The sequence below is a fragment of the Pongo pygmaeus genome, chromosome 8, assembly GCF_028885625.2.
Source record: "Pongo pygmaeus isolate AG05252 chromosome 8, NHGRI_mPonPyg2-v2.0_pri, whole genome shotgun sequence".
NCBI lineage: Eukaryota > Metazoa > Chordata > Mammalia > Primates > Hominidae > Pongo > Pongo pygmaeus.
In genome coordinates, this window is record NC_072381.2 from 132,334,885 (window position 1) to 132,353,227 (window position 18,343).

Below are 18,343 nucleotides of genomic sequence, written 5' to 3' on the forward strand. Positions count from 1 at the left end.
TCGGGCAATGGGTGGGCAGGCGCTCAGGTAACGTTTGTCGAATGAATGAATGAGCCACGTGCTCAGGAGGGCCCTTTCCAGGGCCTCTGCTGGTTTGTTCTGCTCCGGGACTCTCCACCAAGGAGAAATCCGAGCTGGGGACCTCGCACCACCAGGCTCCGGCCTAAGCCCGCGCCTTGCAAGCCGCCCGTTTCCTACCTCCCGTAGAAAACCCCCGCCCGTCCCGCCCCCCTAAGGGAGCACCCCTCTCAAGGCGTGAGCGCCAGCCCCGGGAGCTCCAGGAACTCAGGAGAACCCCGCGGGGGTGCCCGGGTGCTGGGCGCGGGGCTGGGCGCACTGGGACCGAGGAAGGGGAGCCCCGGCGGCCGCGGGGTCGGGGGCCCAGGGTCCGCGCCGAGGGCGGGCGCAGAGCCCGCGGCCGTCCCTCCTCCCGCCGGCGCTCCCGGCCTTTCCCATCCGGCCCGCGACGCTCCGCCCGCCCCGTCCCACATGACACCGCCTCCGCCGCAAACTTTTTCCTCCCCATCCTGTCGCGGCTCGAAAGGAATGGAAAATGGCGGCCTAGACGCGGAGTTTCCTGCCCGACCCGCGGCGGCTCCGGCGGCGCCATGACGCGCTGGGTGCCCACCAAGCGCGAGGAGAAGTACGGCGTGGGTGAGCAGCGCCGCCGCCGCGCCTCTCGCCCCAAGCTCAGGCTCCGGCGGGGCGGGTGTGCCGGGCGCCTGTTGCCGCCGCCTAGAGCGGCCGCCGGGCCGGGGAGAGGCGCTTCCGCCCGCGCCCGCGCCGCCGCCCCGCGCGCAGTGCCCAGCGCCCCCGGCCGCCCCGTGCCCCCGGCGGCGTCCGCTCCAGCCCCGGGGATCCGGGTCGGGAACACGAGGGGGTGGGGTGGGAATGGGGGCGGGCGCGTCCCTCCCTAGGGTGTCCCCTCCGACGCCCGCTCCTCTGGACCTCTGCGGCGGAGCCCCCCGGGGTACCCCCCAACTCCCCGGCCCCGGCCGCTGCCATCTGCGAGGCTGGGCACATCAGGGAAGCCCAGGGGTCACGGTCTCGCGGCGGCTTCTGCTTCTTGGATGAACTTGCGTCCCGCGTCCGGGCTCTAGGTGGGCGGGCTCAGGTCGGCGCGGTCCCAGCGGAGAATTCCGCCCTTTCCCGGCGGGGAGGTGCGGGCGCGACCTGTGTGGCCGGCGCCCCTTGCCCCTCGGCTGTCTCGCTGGGGACCGTGTGGGACCTTGGAGAGAAGGCGAGCGGCCGAGCGCCCCAGTGGCCCCGGGCCCGGAGACCCGTCCGGGAGAGCGGGGGCCTGTTTTTGCTCCGCGGCTCTTTGTCGCTTTCGAGGGGGGATGGAAGGAGTCGGGTTGCAAGTTTACATTTCGGACCCGAGTGCGCATTCCTGAGAGGGAGGCTTTCCCTTGTGGCTGACTAGACGGGCCCGTCCGCGGGGGACCTGCATCCTTGCGCCCCGGGGACCCGCAGTCCGTCGCCGAGGCCTGCGGACGCCCACCTCTTCCTGATCTGCGCGCCTGGTCTCGGGACTGGGCCGTGGCTACTCTTCTGCTCTCCGGGGTCCGGGATCTTCCCAGCTGGTTTTCGGGCTTGCTATTCCCCGTCCCACCATCCACAGACATCCTTGACCGCCTGCCTCGTCCAGGCCACTCGACCCGACTGGGAAGATCTTTGGTGGTCTCGCCTCCCACAGCCCAGGCTGTGTCCTCCAAGGGCACCGTCTCAGCAGCAGCCCCGCGCCCATTCTGTGCCTGGCCCGTGCTGGGCCTGCCTGATCCTCTGCTGGTGTGGTTCGAATCCTGGCTCTCTGACTTTTGGGAAGCGCCCTGGCAGCCCTTGTCCCCGGAGCGCCCTCCTTTCTGTGAACAGTTGCTTCTCTCTGCTGTCAGTGACTTACAGTGGGCCCTGAGCACGGAGCCAGCCGGACAGTGGTCATGGGGACAGTCCTGGGACAGCCCTGGGTCCCACCGGGCCTGCACTTAGCTTGTTCCACATGCTGGGAGGCATAGGGGGCCTCCTTGCTTCAGGACCGTTATGGCTGAGCTTCCTCCCCATCTCCCCATTTTGCAGATGAGGAAACCGAGGCTCAGACACATTCACAAAAGTGCAGGAGAGCTCATCTGACTGCAGACTCAGTGTGTAACCTGCACCCTGTGCACCACCTAATGGATTCAGTCTGGAGCACTTGGCACGTGCCTTCAGTCTGCATCGGAGGCGAGAGGTTCCGGGTGGATATTCCAGCTGAGAATGCTTGGGGTGTGGCGACAGTGGGGGTCCCTGCGGGGGTAGTGTGTAGAGGAGAGAGCTGAGGACTGACTCCCAGGGAACCTAGCACCAGCACACGCAGAGAGAGAGGAAGAGGTGGATAGGCAGGAGAGGCAGGAGGCTGGCAGAGGAGCAGGCATCCCATAGCCCTGGCCCTCCTGAGGAAGCAACTTACGTGCCCATGGCCAGGGTGCAGTAGTGGCCATTGGGGGTGTAGTGGGGCCCATCGGGGTGCAGTGGGGGCCGTCACCGCTCCCATTCTACAGAGGCAAGGAAGAGGTGGATTGCTTGCCTGAGCTCACATCACCAGTAAGTGGTGCCTCCTGGGTGTGAAGTGTGGCCGCCCTGGGTTCAGCTGCCACAGTGTCCTGTGCTTGCCTGCAGATGGGGAGGGCTTCTCTTTGGGACACCACATTTTAAGTGACCTTGTTACCCTTCGTCTGCCCCCAGAGAGACCTGGATGGTGTCAGTTAGGATCCTATAGCGTAGCTGGATGGTCTGGAGAAGACCGAAAAGAATGTTCGTAGTTGGGAGAACGGGGTCTCCTTGCTGGGGAGGAGGCTGAGGGCCAGAACAGGGCAGTGCTCTTGAGTCTCACACCTTCCAGAAGCTTCACCACCGCTCATGGTGGTGACTTCTAACATCACACCTCTTGCTAATACTTTGGTTTTAAGAAAACTCCATGTTTGATTATTAAGAAAAAATAAATTTTAAAAAGTTAAAAAAATAAAAAATAGAAAACTGTTGGAAAATTTTAAAAGGCAAAAAGTATCTGGGATGGTTTTGCCAGGAAATTCTAGGAAAGATGTGAAGGGCTGAAGGTAGAGGAGAGAGTGGCTGCTGTGCTTCCTCTCACTGGGTGCAGATGACAGTTTGCTGGGTAGACGGTAATGAGACAGCACCACTCCGTCGGCATCCAGAGGCACTTTAGCTGGAGTCCCCCATCAGGGAGGGTGGGAGCGGAGCTGAGCATGAGCGCATTGGGGCCATCCCAGGCTCCCCACTTGTCTGCAAGTGTGCAGTGGGAGGATTTTAGTGGTTCTCATGGAGGGTGCTGACTGGGAAGGATGTAGGTGCTGGGATGCAGGGATTTATTTCCAGAAGGTGATTGGCTGTTTCCACCTAAGGGAAAATGACTGGAGGACCCCTCCACCACCCTTACCAACTCCAGCATTTTTCGGAGCTTAACAACAGGGCTGTGTTTCCCTGGAGGCGCCCGGGTGGCTCTGTGGGTGGACCACACTTCCACTTTGGCCACTTGGCCCATGAATGAATCACGAGGGGAAAGAAAATGATAAAACTCCATCTCATTTGGAAACATGAATCACAGCTTATTGTTTGCAAGTACTTGGAATCTGTTAGAAGCATTGTTTGTAAATGAGATACTTCAGTTGTATATTTATTTTGTAAAATTGGGAAAGGAGTAAACAGCCGATCTGGGGTTCCTTCTGCAAAGGCAGGAAGTGCTGGTTCCTCCCAATTCGTTCCACTGGGGGCTGCCTGTGAAATTTACCAGCTCGCGTTTCCCCCTTGGTTTTGAGTTGGTGGGTCATGTTTACGGGCCTGAGATATTAACAGGCATAAACCTTGACTCAGCTGTCACACTGGCCAGATGATCTTTTCCCTCACAGCCCAGTAGGCAGTCTTATGTTCCGACGTCAATAAAATTATGTTCCTGTGGATCCTGTTCCTAAGATTAGGTGAAAAGATGCAGTATGTTCTAGAATCACACGTGAGGACCATGTGCCCACTCACTCACATCTCAGCCATGGTGCTGAAGGCAGAATGATGGTCCCCAAAAAGGTTCATGCCCTAATCCCCAGACTCTGTGAATTCGGTATGTTACATGGCAAAAGGGACTTTGCAGATGTGATTCAGGTTACCTGGAGTTGGTAGATGGGAGGTTATTATTCAGGACCATCCACATGGGCACAGGGAACTTTGGCTGTCAAAGTTATGAAACAGGCAGTCAGAAGAGCCTATGTTTGGAGGCACAGTTGCTGGCCCTGAGATGTAGGGGCTCACTTGCAAAGACCAGAGAGAGGCCTCAGGGAGCTATGGGAGGCCCCTAGCTAATGACCAGCAGTCACAAAGAGTTGGATCCTGCCAACACCCTGAATGAGCTTGGAAACAGATTTCCTCCCCAGGGCCTCCTGCTAAGAGCCCAGCCAGCCAACACCTTGATTTTGAGACCCTGAGCTGCTGGGCGTGTGGCCTGTGGAACTGAGATAATAAATTTGTGTGGTTTTAAGCTGGCTGGGTTGTGGGAATTTGTTATGGCAGCAATGGAAAACTAATACAGATGATGGGAGAGAAGCTTGCAGGGTGAGGCCCTCTGCACCCTTGAGATCTGTTACTAAGTTCATTGAAGGTAGTGAACCCAAGTGTGCTCTTCACTTTGGCCACTTCCAGGTGCAGCTCTCAAATGGGATGGGGCATTGGCACTGCTCTTATTCATAATGGGACCCTTGAGCAAATTACTCATACTTTCTTAGCCTTGGTTTTCTCATCTGTGAAGTGGAACCAAGCCTGCTTGCTGCCGAGTTGTGAGGACTCACTGAGATGATGTTGGCAGAGAATTTAGCACTGCGTTTAAGATATGCCAAGTCCTCAATGAAGCGTTGCTTTTATTAACTTTTTATTTAATAAAGCATAAAGTTTAGAAACGTAGTGACAAGTGACTTCTGTGTGCATTTAACAGGTTGTGGGAAAAATGCCTTTCTTCAAAAGTTGGTTTATTGATAGTGTGTTTTGCTTTCTAATTGGGGTAGAAGTCACATTTGCTCAGTGTGAGGAGCCTGACTTGCACATGTTCACATTAGCTCTAAGCAATGATAATTGCTAGGAATTGTGTGATATCCAAATAAATTTGGGAGCATGGGAGTTGATGAGAGATCTCTTTTGTTATCTAGAGTAGCAAGCAAGCTGCTACTTTGGGGAAGAAAAAGTAGATTTGATCACAAGTAAATAGAAATGCAGGCATTTTCATTCACTGGAATTGCAGCAAAACCAAATCAGGGCATATTATATTTCTACAAACCTGATTTTACTTTGGAAACATAAAAAATTTAAATTTATTTCTGTGCCATTGTTTGCCTAGGATACCAGACATCTGATCAGGATTGTCTTAGTATGTATCAATAGTTCTGTCTCTATCACCTCTGTGGATGCAGGTAGTGAAATGGGGAGGAAGAAATAGGCCACATGGTGTCCTTTGCTGGGTGTGGCGCTGACACCCCAGGGCCGTTGCTGTAGCAAGTGCATGCCTGTACACTGTCCCCACCCTCCTTCCCTCCCTTTTCCCTTCTTTCTTTTCTTCCTCTCTGTACTTTGTATTTTCAGAGGATTGTATTAAACTTTGTATTTTCAGATAATTATAGCCAAATGCGGGTGTAAAATATAATTCAGGGATTTCATGAGTAGCCATTACTAGTTTCACCTAAGGTTACGTCTTATAAAGCTGTAGTACAGCATCACGACTGGGATATTGACATCGATAGTCAAGGTACAGAACATTTCCAGCACCACAAGCACCACTTGGTTGTCCTTGTGTAGCTACGCCTACCTCCCTCCATGCCTTTCTCCCCTCAAATCCTGGCCACCCTTTGCCTGTTCTGTGTTTTTATAATATTGTCCTTTAAAGAGTGTTCCATTAATGAAATTGCATAGGAGGTAAGCTTTCGGGATTGGCTTTTTTCACTCAGTATCTCTCTCTGGGTATTCACTAGGGTGTTGCTTCTTTTCTTTGCTGAGTATCATTTCATGGTCCGGATATGCCCCAGATTAACTGTTCACCTGTCGAAGGACATCTGAGTTTGGCTGTGACAAATACAGCTGTGTCAACAAGCACATACAGGTTTTAGTGTGAATCTAAGTCTTCATTTTCTGGGATAAATGCCCAAGAGTGCAGAGGCTGAGTTGTCTGGTAGTTGGATGTTTAGCTTTTTAAGAAACTGCCAGACTTTCCTGGAGTAACTGTGCCAGTTCACATTCCCACCAGCAGCGTATCTGTGATTGTAGATTTCTCGGAATCCTTGCCATCATTTGTCACCATCCTTATTGCTTGTGTAGGTGTGTAGTTGTCTCTCATTGTGTTTGGAGTTTGCATTTGCCTTGGTTTCATGTGGGAGCCAGCGTGCAGCTCCCTGTGCTGCTGCGGTGTAGGAGAAGGCAGCCGACCCAGAGGGTGCTGGTGGGGGCGCTGTATGAGCGGGTCCACTGAGCTGTGAAATTGTTGAGTGCATTCAGGGGAGGACTTTGATCCAGTTTGAAAAGACATCATGGAGTGGAAGGCTGACCGGGCACATGCACCAGTGTGGAGACCACGGTTAACACCAGGCGGTCGCTGTCAAGATGCGGTTGTCAAGATGTTCAGTGCATCTGGAAGGCCTTCAGGGAGGAAATGAGGAGGCGCCCGAGGAGGGGTCAGCGTTTGAGTTTTAGCCCTGACAAGGCCACTGTTCATGCCTGTGACCCAGGGTGAGTGTTCGAACCTCTTCCAGCCTGGTTTCCCCGTTTTTAAGCAGCGATGTTCAGGATGGTATTGTGGGCTTTGCCTCACTGAGGTTGGGCTGATGGGAGTTGACAGGAGCTAATTAATGTATCTTAAGGCAGTTTGGAAACATTGTTATGCAAATGGATTGCATTTGCCATCAGCCACTGTTCCTCAATTTGCTTTTATTGATATGATGGGGAGTGCTTTGGAGCTGACGTTGAAATCACAGTGTGGAATTTGTGTGTTAGTTGACTGGAACTACCATAACAAAGGACCACAAGACAGGGTGGCTTAACCAACAGGACTATGTTTCTTCACAGTTCTGCAATGCTGGAGTCAAGGTGTTTTGGCGGTTGGTTTCTTCTGAGACCTCTCTCCGTGGGTTACAGACAGCTGTCTTCACCCTGTCTTCATATGGTCTTCCTTCTGTGTGTGTCAGTGTCCTCATTTCCTCTTCTTATAAGGCCACTATGGCCAGGCTCGGTGGCTCACGCCTGTAATCCCAGCACTTTGGGAGGCTGAGGTGGGCGGGTCACCTGAGGTCAGGAGTTAGGGGCCAGCCTGGCCAATATGGTGAAACTCCATCTCTAGTAAAAATACAAAAAGTTAACCTAGTGTGGTGGCGGGCGCCTGCAATCCCAGCTGCTGGGGAGGCTGAGGCAGGAGAATCGCTGGAACCTGGGAGGCGGAGGCTGCAGTGAGCTGAGATCGAGCCACTGCTCTTAAGCCTGGGCAACAAAAGCGAAACTCCATCTCAAAAAAAAAAAAAAAAAAAAAGACCCGGCGCGGTGGCTCATGCCTGTAATCCCAGCACTTTGGGAGGCCAAGGCGGGCGGATCACGAGGTCAGGAGATAGAGACCATCCCGGCTAACACGGTGAAACCCCGTCTCTACTAAAAATACAAAAAATTAGCCGGGCGTGGTGGCGGGCGCCTGTGGTCCCAGCTACTCCGGAGGCTGAGGCAGGAGAATGGTGTGAACCCGGGAGGAGGAGCTTGCAGTGAGCCGAGATCGCGCCACCGTACTCTAGCCTGGGCGACAGAGCGAGACTCTATTTCGGAAAAAAAAAAAAAAAAAAAGGACACTGGTCATACTGGATAAGGGCCTACCCTAAAGACCACACTTTAACTTAGTCACCTCTTTAAACTCCCTGCCTCCAAATACAGTCACACATCCAGGATGCTGAATTTCTGAGGTTAGAGCACTGACATATGGATTTGGAGGGACACAATGTAGCCCATAACAGTATGATTTTGATAACATAAGACTTTTCATCTACAGTTTCCCTCTGTCTTTAGTGGCCTTTGAATTTTTTTTTTTTTTTTTTTTTTCTGCAAGCCTGTGGGTCCCTGGTGCTGCTGGACTCCAGGGAGGTGAGTAGCTTTCTAATGGACTCCAATTTGTTTCTGTATTCAGATCTGGAAATTCCTTGTAATCCAATTAGTGACAGAACAACGCAGTCAGGTAGTTTGAGATCCAAACAGGAACTTCAGAGCAGTTCTTTAAGTGTGATCATTCTCCTGTGAGCGTGGCTTTGAGCTCAGCCTACCTGGGCTTAAGCTGCATTTAGCATTAGGATGTTCACACATCCTGCTTGGACTTAATTCCAGTTTCTTACCATTTATGTTTTTGTAGCGTGAGTAGGGCAGCCGGCCTCATACTGGCTCTGCAATCCTAGTTGGACAGTGATGGCAAAACCTGGGCTTTGGTGCTGTTGTCACACACTTGGTGACCCAGGGCTGTCCCACACAACTCCAGGGGGCACTGTTCTTCTCCACAGCCCACGAGGCTGGCTTCTGTCCTCCACTCGCACCTTGCACGGCCCTCCGTGGCCTTGGGCAGTCAGAAAAGTGCTTTAATATCAGGAGCTAATGGGGCAAGGGAGGGGGCTTGGCTTGTGACAAATAAATGACACTGGGCTTCTTGATGATGACTTACAAGCTCAGTTTTGGCCTGCCACTCTGCAGTTATCCACATGCCCACATGCACGTGGGAAACTGAGTATCCACGCAGGCACTCCTTGTCTTCGAAAGGCGGATGGTTTCACCCCAGACAGATGTCTGTCAGTTTGTTAAATTTTCATTTGGGTGCCTTGAGGAGAAAAAGGTGCTTTCTCTTGGCATATAGTGTGTGCTGTGAAAACAGCTCAGGTTAGGGGTCATAGAGCTCCGTCTCTGAATATCAGCCTGGTATCTTATTAGGCATGTCACCTTGGGGGTTATTTACCTTAAGTCTGAGTTTCTGCTTTGTAAAACTGGCGATAACACCAACCTCTTTGGGCCCTTCTGAGGAGAAAGATAACCTAGCCCAAACCGGGCCCATGGTCTGTGCTTGATAATGTTAGTTTCTTTCATCCTTTATTGATTGCTTTGTAAGTAGAAGGCTGTGTTGCCTGGGACTGAATCTCTAGCTTAATTCACTCTCTCCGCAGCCCTGCTGCATGGGCCCCATTGCTTCTGTAGCCCCTGCCTGTTGCAAAGTGCTGGTCAGAATTTTAATGTTAGCTCTGAGGTTAGATCAGGGACTGTAGTTCTTATTGATTGCTGGGGGGTCCTGAAGGGACAGGATGAAGGCAGATCTCTACATCCCTCATCAGAAATGTTACCTTGAGTCTTTATCTAGTTGCAGTTGCTGTTTAGACATATGATTTGTTGCTGCATCTCCTGAGGAGTGTGATGCAAGATTTATATGCCATCTTGAGTGACTTGTTTCAGTTTTAAATTTTATTTTATTTATTTATTTTTATAGACAGGATCTTGGTCTACTGGCCAGACCGGAGTGCAGTGATGCGATCATAGCTCACTGCAACCTTGAACTCCCAGGCTCAAGTGATCCTCCAACCCTGGCCTTCTGAGTAGCTGGGACTACAGGTCTAGCTAATTAAAAAAAACCTTTTTAAAGAGATTGGGAGAGGGTCTTGTTATGTTGCCCTGGTCTCAAACTCTTGACCAAAGTGTAGGGATTAGAGATGTGAGCTACCACACCCAGGGGAGTGATTTAACTTAATTAGTTACACTAGGTAAACTTAGGTATATTTATGTAACAGTCACGGTTTCCTTTCTGACTGTTAGCTAGCTGCTGTAACAAACAGCCCCAACATTTTGCTGGCTTCCTACAATACAGGTTTGTTTTTCATTTGTGTCAAAGTGGGTGGTGGGGAGGGTGAGCAGGGGCTCTGCTCTGCCCAGCCATTCAGAGACTCTGGCTCCTTCGGCCCTGCCAGTCTGCCCTCCATTGCCCTTTACCATTCAACCGTAGATGGGGAAAGAAAGAGATGAGGACGGTGCATAGATTTTCTTTCTGGCCGAGTCTGGGGGTGGTGCCTATCCCTTCTGCTCACATTTTCTCACCGTGACCTGAGTCTCTGGTCAGACCTGCAACAAGTGGGGTGGGAAATGTAATCAGACTGTGTGCCTCACAGGAAGAGGAGAATGTGGATTTGGTGGTCTCCTCCACGTGTTCCTATTGATGCTTATTTTCCATTACCAGGAAGAGTGTTAGTCTGGACTCTTCAGCTTCATTGGCGTTGAGCACAGAGGTTGTACATCCTCAGGACTTTCACCCTGAAAGTCACTTGGCAGAACAGATGTTCATGTCCCTATAAAGACGGAAGTGATGCCAAGGACAGACGCCGCCTTTTTCCTTGGGGTGTATTTTGCTACTTATGTCCTATAGATTTCAGGATATTCTTCAAGGTGTACCAAGCCCAAGAGCAGTGCTGCTTTCTCAGTGTGTCTTTTTCTTTTTTTTTTTTTTGGGATGGAGTCTTGCTCTGTTGCCCAGGCTGGAGTGCAGTGGCACAATCTTGGCTCACTGCAACCTCCGCGTCCCAGGTTCAAGCAATTCTCCTGCCTCAGCCTCCCAAGTAGCTGGGATTACAGGCGCGCACCACCACATCCGATAATTTTTGCATTTTTAGTAGAGACAGGGTTTCACCGTGTTAGCCAGGATGGTCTCGATCTCCTGACCTCGTGATCTGCCCACCTTGGCTTCCCAAAGTCCTGGGATTACAGGTGTGAGCCACCGTGCCTGGCCTCAGTGTGTCCTTTTCATATCTGTCTGGCTGTTCCTGTTCCCACCATCCAAAAACACATGCACACCCCAGGCCCCTTTCCTGTGCTGTTTAATTCTTTTGACCTCAGAATGCTGTGTACTAAAGCTTGCTAATGAGAACCCTGTCTTTGTTTTTAAGTGTTTTTTGTCTTTATACAATGGAATCTTTATATTCTGAAATAACACTTGTCCATGAGTGTGTATGCAATGAAAAAGGCTATAAAGTTAAATCAAGGAGAGCAACAGTGACTTAAAAGTTAGGCGTTGGGACACTATGGTGTGGAGTTTAGAGCACTGGATTGAGAGCCTGAATAATGGAGTCTGGTATTCCTGGGTACAGCACTTACTGCTGCCACCTCTGCCCTCCGAGTCCTGGGCCCCTTACCTGGAGTTAGGGCATATCCTAGCACATCTATGCATCTCAGCTCTGCCCAGGGGAGAGAGCAGGACAGTGTGTGTGGAAGAGCTTTGAGAAGAGAAAGTACTACTTAGTGTTGGGTTATTCATGTTAAACGATTATACAGTCAATATTAACTTCTTACAGAGAAAATATGCGATTTCTGGTGATTGTTTTAAATTTGAAAAGGACAGTGTGGCATTGTGAGTTTCACTTTCCTCAAAGTTTTATGATTTTTATTTTACTTACTAGTAGACAAGTTTTCTAGTAATTGATTATGTTGTGAGTAGATGAACATCTTGCATAAGCAGCTAGCCTGGGCTGCTGTGTAACCTATGTATAGAGACGAATGGTGATGAAGCCTTTATGTTTCAGCCTCGGTTAGGAAACCTTCTGTCCTAAGCCACAGGTAAGTTAAAGAAGACTCTGCCTCGAAATAACTCATTTCTTCCCTCCCTTCTCCCCTTCTTCCCTCATTCCTTCTGTCCTTTCTTCCTCCCCTCCTTCCTTCTTTCCTCCTTCCTTTCCTCCTTTATTTCCTCCCCCCCCCTTCCTTCTCTCCCTCCTTTCCTTCCTTCCCTTCTTTCTTCCTTCCTTCCTGTTTGCTTGCCAGCCCTGTTCTTAGACATTTGTATCTGGAGCTGCCCTCATGGGGTCTATAGTCTGATACAGCCAACTCTTCCATATCTGAAACTCTCGAGGCCAGTGGTGTTTCAGAATTCCAGTTTGTCACAGTGCAGACAGACAGATGGGAGCTGTGCGAGGCCAGCGGTGTTTCAGAATTCCAGTTTGTCACAGTGCAGACAGACAGGTGGGAGCTGTGCGAGGCCAGCGGTGTTTCAGAATTCCAGTTTGTCACAGTGCAGACAGACAGGTGGGAGCTGTGCGAGGCCAGCGGTGTTTCAGAATTCCAGTTTGTCACAGTGTGGAGAGACAGGTGGGAGCTGTGCGAGGCCAGCGGTGTTTCAGAATTCCAGTTTGTCACAGTGTGGAGAGACAGGTGGGAGCCGTGCTTGTGGCTCCTGTGCCAGACAGCCCCAAGCAGCTCTGGGCAACACCCTGGAGTCGAGCACATTGATTCCGCTGCCATGAGCGTGTGAACATTCACAGCACGAGGGAAGCCATCTGTAATTAGCTCCTCTCCACTCAGGCTAGACTTTTGCAGTTAAATGAATTACAAAAATTTCTTTGGGGTTGGGAACTTTGTGGGTATTTCGGGCTTGTGGGTAATGAACTGTCGATGTTGTATTTTTTCACAGCTAAACCAACACATTCAGGTTTTGTCTTCTCAGGGCCTGTCATTCATTCTGGTTCTCTGATCAGATTTCCTCAGACTGTGGGTGCCTGCAGCCAGCCCAGAAGCCCTTTAAAATGCCCTTCGTGGCCATCCTGGCCTCATTCCCAGATCCACTCCTGTCCAGCTGGGTGCCTGGCTGGTCCCAGGTCACAGTCTGTAATTCCCGCTCCCCTGCCTCAGCTTGCAGGGTCTGTGGCTGATCCGGGTCAGGCCCCGGGCACTGCTGGCCTCATCACATTGGCCTCCGGACCCCTTCTGGAAGAGACTTATCGCTTTGTTCCACCCCGGGCTGTGGGGACAAGATTTTGTGAGAGCTGAGGGCCCAATGAGAATGGTCTTGAGTCCTTAGGGCCTGGGAGCCCTAGGTGGAAGTGGGAAGGAGGAGGAGGAGAGTGGGGAGGAGATGCGAGGACTAAGCGCACCCAGGGCCAGGTTTAAGAGGTCAGGGTTGAGGACATTAGAGGCCTGTCTCCCCCAGGCGCGTAGAGCTGTGAATTTTCCTTCTTCAGTTCGTTAGCCAGAACCCCTAAAGCAGATTCTGGGGTGATGGAACTCTGGGTATGAGTTCTTGTCAGCCAGGCATAGTTAGGAGCTTGGGCCTGCAGTAGGTAGCCCCTCATCTGGATGAGAGAGACTCAGCTCTGCCCATTGAGAGCTTGTGCTGCCTGCAAAGTGACCTGCCTGAGGCTCATTGCCTGGTCCCTGTGAATATTAAATGGCTTCAACACAAAGAAGGGACTTCCAGGGGAGGCTGCCCACGATTGCCAGTGCAGTGGGGCTCCACTGATGCCTGGGATTCATTGCCAGCATGCAGTGGGGGCTCTGCTGATGCCCAGGATCACCAGCGTGCAGCGGGGCTCCACTGATGCCTGGGATCGATTGCCAGCGTGCAGCGGGGACTCCACTGATGCCTGGGATTGATTGCCAGCGTGCAGCGGGGGCTCTGCTGATGCCTGGGCTTGCATGCCGCTGCCTACTGGTGCGTGGCCGTAGCCGCCTGTGCCCAGCTGGTGTGCTTGTCCAAGGTGATGACGGTACTTTTTATTGCACAGAGTTGCTGGAGAGTTGAATGACCTGGGTCATGTCAGCACAGTTTCTCAGCCCCTGCACTGTTGACATTCCGGGCAGGATAATTTTTCACCCTAGGGAGCTGTCCTGTACCTTGCTGGATACTTAGCAGGGCCTGCCCAGTAGATCCCGGTAGCAGGATCCCCCTCCAGCTCTGTATGTTCTTCAGATGATTTGGGGATATCACTGGTATTTTAATAAGTTCTAGAATTTCCGCCATTGACATTGCCAGGATGTCAAGCCAGGATGTCTCAGACATTGCCAACTGTCCCGGGGGTAAGTGGGGCCGGATGGCCTAACTCATGGTAAACACTCAACAGCTGCTTACTGTTACCAATGATACTGTGTTATTAGCAGCAAAGTCAGCAAAGTCGCTTCTGTATATTTGGGAAGAAAAGCTAGAAACCCCAACGACTTGGTCTGGCAGGGTGTGCAGGTGGGCACGGAGGATTCGGACAGGTGGACACGGAGGATTCGGACAGGTGGACACGGAGGATTCGCACAGGTGGACACGGAGGATTCGGACAGGTGGACACGGAGGATTCGGACAGGTGGGCACGGAGGATTCGGACAGGTGGACACGGAGGATTCGGACAGGTGGGCACGGAGGATTCGGACAGGTGGACACGGAGGATTCGGACAGGTGGACACGGAGGATTCGGACAGGTGGGCACGGAGGATTCGGACGGGTGGACACAGAGGATTCGGACGGGTGGACACGGAGGATTCGGACAGGTGGGCACGGAGGATTCGGACAGGTGGGCACGGAGGATTCGGACAGGTGGACACGGAGGATTCGGACAGGTGGGCACGGAGGATTCGGACAGGTGGGCACGGAGGATTCGGACAGGTGGACACGGAGGATTCGGACAGGTGGGCACGGAGGATTCGGACGGGTGGGCACGGAGGATTCGGACGGGTGGACACGGAGGATTCGGACGGGTGGGCACGGAGGATTCGGACGGGTGGGCACGGAGGATTCGGACAGGTGGACACGGAGGATTCGGACGGGTGGACACGGAGGATTCGGACAGGTGGGCACGGAGGATTCGGACAGGTGGACACGGAGGATTCGGACAGGTGGACACGGAGGATTCGGACAGGTGGGCACGGAGGATTCGGACAGGTGGACACGGAGGATTCGGACAGGTGGACACGGAGGATTCGGACAGGTGGACACGGAGGATTCGGACAGGTGGACACGGAGGATTTGGAGGAGGAGAAAGCCAAGAGGGAGCGTGGGGACCCTTCGGCCGAGCTTCTTGGCTGTCTAAAGATCGTTAGGAGCTGGCTGTGTTTCATTCTCCTTCTGAGAGACAAACATGAGTTTCTCTTGAGGTCAGATCCCAGGAGTGATGTGCAGATGAACGGGAATTGTGTGGCTCATCCCAACATGTCCTTTAAGAAACCCCATGCAGGCTGCTTAGAGACCTTCCTAAAGGCAGGAACTCAGGCATTTGCTTCTTGGAGTTTTATTTGCTGGAATAAAGGCACTTATCAACCTCTTTTTTATTTTTCGAAAATAATAACTTATTTTCTTTAACATAATTGACTTTACCAGGGGCAAATACCGATTTAGCAGGAAGGAAATGTGATTATTTTTCTTTCAAATTGCTGTGCTTCTATTAACTTCACAAGATTTATTTTCAAGTCCTCCTAACATCATAAGTGTTTTCCTGACCATTTTTCAAAGGCAGGAGTGGTCTTGTTCCTCCAGGCACCATGGCCAAGTGGCCAAATTTCTTCACATTATTCTTGGGGGTTGTTGCTTTGTGAGAATCAGCCCAGTGAGGCCAAGGGGAAGGGGAGGTGGGGGTGTGTGCAGGAGGCCTGAGACTTAGGTGACCCCGATGACGGTCTGTGCTATTTCCATACTCAGGCTCTGTGGCCATCAGCCCGTTGCTCTGAGGGACAAAAGCTTTCTTATCCCAACCCAGGCTGATCCCCCCGATCCTGTGTTGCTCTCTGCAGTTCTGCGACATGCTTCCCCTCCAGTCCCCCTGGGGGCAGGTGGTGGCTCCATGTCCCCTGCTAGACGGAGGGCCCTCGAGGGTGAGGGCTGAATCCTGTTGCTTTCTCTCTTCCCAGCACCTGCTGTGGTCCCTGGCACACCTTGTCGAACACTGAATGAAGGCAAAGGGAGAGATTTCATCTTAGCAAAATGTCATGAACTGCCTGGAGAACCATGAGTTTTCTGTTGGTGGGGAGTTACATCTTGGAGGGGGCGCCACTTCCAGGACTAAGGCAGAGTTGGCTCAGCTCAGGGATGCAGTGGGTGATGGGGTCAGCAGCCCTAAAGCTCCCTCCACCCCTGGCTGTGGGAAGCACCCATTGGGGGCTCCATCCCAATGGGCTTCCTGAGCTAAGATGGGTGCCTTGTCCATGCTGGATAAATACGTGGCGATGTTGGTGGGTTGGGCAAGTCAGTTACACGACGCTGTATGTTCTTCAGATGATTTGGGGATATCACTGGTATTTTAATAAGTTCTAGAATTTCCCCCATTGACATTGCTGTAAGGCAATTAAATTAAAGTTCCTTCTTAATAAAATGTTCCAGTAAAACACTTTCCTAGTCCCCTTGTTGATATGTTTGTCTGCAGTGACTGGATTAGCTGGCAGGAGAATAGACGAAAAGCGGATTTTGAAGGGAGATTGTGCTTGAGTCCCGCTTCTAGCTCCTAGTCATTGTGGGACCCCAGTGGGGCTCCCCAGAGCTTTCGGGTCTTGATCATCTGTAAAATGAGGGTCCTGCCACTAGTCTTTTCTGCTCCCAAATGCAGTAATGAAAGGCCAATGAAATCAAAGTATATATTATATATGCCAAAGTACTTTGTAATTATAAAGCATTAAACAGCTAAAAGGAATAATAAATTCTGTTCAGAGGACAGATTGGCAAACTTTTTCTGCAGAGGTCTAGAAAATAAATACTTTAGGTTTTGCAGGCCAAGAGGCAAAATGGAAGATACTATGTTAAGACATTAAACCTAGAACTACCATCTGACCCAGTGATTCTTCTTTTAGGTGTGCACCCAGAAAAAGTAGAAACAGTTCACATAGGCTGGTCCGAGTGCAGTGGTGTTTACAACTAGCTGATCACAACCAGTTACTGATGTCATTGTTCCTTCTCCACTCCCACTGCTTCACTTGCCTTTACAAAAAGTTCAGGCTGGGCGCAGTGGCTCGCACCTGTAATCCCAGCACGTTGGGAGGCCGAGGTGGGCAGATCACCTGAAGTCAGGAGTTTGAGACTAGCCTGGGCAACATGGTGAAACCCTGTCTCTACTAAAAATACAAAAACAATTAGTTGGGCGTGGTGGTTCGCACCTGTAATACCAGCTACTGAGGAGGCTGAGGCAGGAGAATCACTTGAATCTGGGAGGCAGAGGTTGCAGTGAGCCGAGATTGCACCATTGCACTCCAGTCTGAGCAGAAGAGTAAGACTCTATCTCAAAAAAAAAAAAAAAAAAAAAAGAAAAGTTCAAACAAATAGTTATTTACAATTGTTCATAGCAGCATTAGTCACAATACTTAAAAGGTAGAAACAATTCAAATGTCCATCATTGGATGAATGGATAAAGAATACGTGGTATGTCCCTATAATGGAATATTATTCAGCCACGAGAAGGAATGAAACACCGATCATGCTACAGCATGGGTGAACCTTGAAAACATTATGCTAAGGGCAAGAAGCCAGTCACAGAGGGACATACGTAATTCTATTAATAGGAAATGTGATTCTGTTCATAGGAAGTGTGATTCTGTTCGTATGAAATGTCCAGAATAGGCAAATCTGTAGACACAGAAAGCAGATTAGTGGTTGCCAGGGACTAGGGGAGGGCGTGATGGGGAGTGGCCTCTTAGTGGGAGTGTCAGTCTGTTTGCATTACTATAAAGGAATACTTGACGATGGGTAAGATAGAGAGAGATTTGTTTGTTTGTTTGTTTGTTTGAGATGGAGTCTCGCTCTGTTCCCCAGGCTGGAGTGCAGTGGTGGGATCTCAACTCACTGTAACCTCCACCTCCTAGGTTCAAGCAATTCTCCTGCCTCAGCCTCCCGAGTAGCTGGGACTATAGGCATGCACCACCCGCCTGGTTAACTTTTGCATTTTTAGTAGAGATGGGGTTTTGCTGTGTTGGCCAGGCTGGTCTCTAACTCCTGACCTCAGGTGATCCACGAGGCTAGGTAATTTATAAGAAAAGAGGTATAAGGCTGGACATAGTGGTTCATGCCTGTGGCCCCAAAACCTTGGGAGGCCTAGGCAAGCTGATCCTTTGAGCCCAGAAGTTGGAGACCAGCCTAGACAACATGACAAAACCCCATCTCTACAGAAAATTTAAAAATTAGCCAGGCATGGTGGCACACACCTGTAGTCCCAGCTATTCAAAAGGCTGAGGTGGGAGGATTAGGTCCCTGGAGCCCAGGAAGTGGAGGTTGCAGAGATTTACATCACTGCATTTCAGCCTGGGTGACAGAGTAAGACCCTGTATCAAAAACAACAAAGGAAAGAGTTAAAATTGGCTCATGTTTCTGTAAGCTGTACAGGAATCATGGTGCTGGCATCTGCTTCTGGAGAGGCATCCGGAGACTTCCAATCATGGCAGAAGGGGAAGGGAGAGCCAGTGAATCACAGGACAAGAGCAGGAGCAAGAGAGGGGAGGAGCTGCCACACTGTTAAACAACCAGTGTCTCGGGAACTCACTGAGCAAGAACTTGCTCCTTACCAAGAGGATGGTGCCAAGCCATTCTGGAGGGATGTGCCATGAT

The 18,343-nt window shown here is 51.3% G+C and overlaps 1 protein-coding gene across 2 annotated transcripts in view; it reads left to right on the forward strand.

Annotated features, from left to right (window-relative positions):
* The first annotated feature begins 478 nt into the window (after positions 1-478).
* Positions 479-18,343, forward strand: part of DOCK1 (dedicator of cytokinesis 1) — a 550,965-nt gene continuing 533,100 nt past the window's right edge. For both annotated transcript variants that reach the window (XM_054503625.2, XM_054503626.2), the window contains exon 1: positions 479-654. In XM_054503625.2, coding sequence (XP_054359600.1) covers positions 609-654 — 46 coding nt within the window. In that variant the 5' untranslated portion in view covers positions 479-608. The remainder of the gene's footprint in view (positions 655-18,343) is intronic.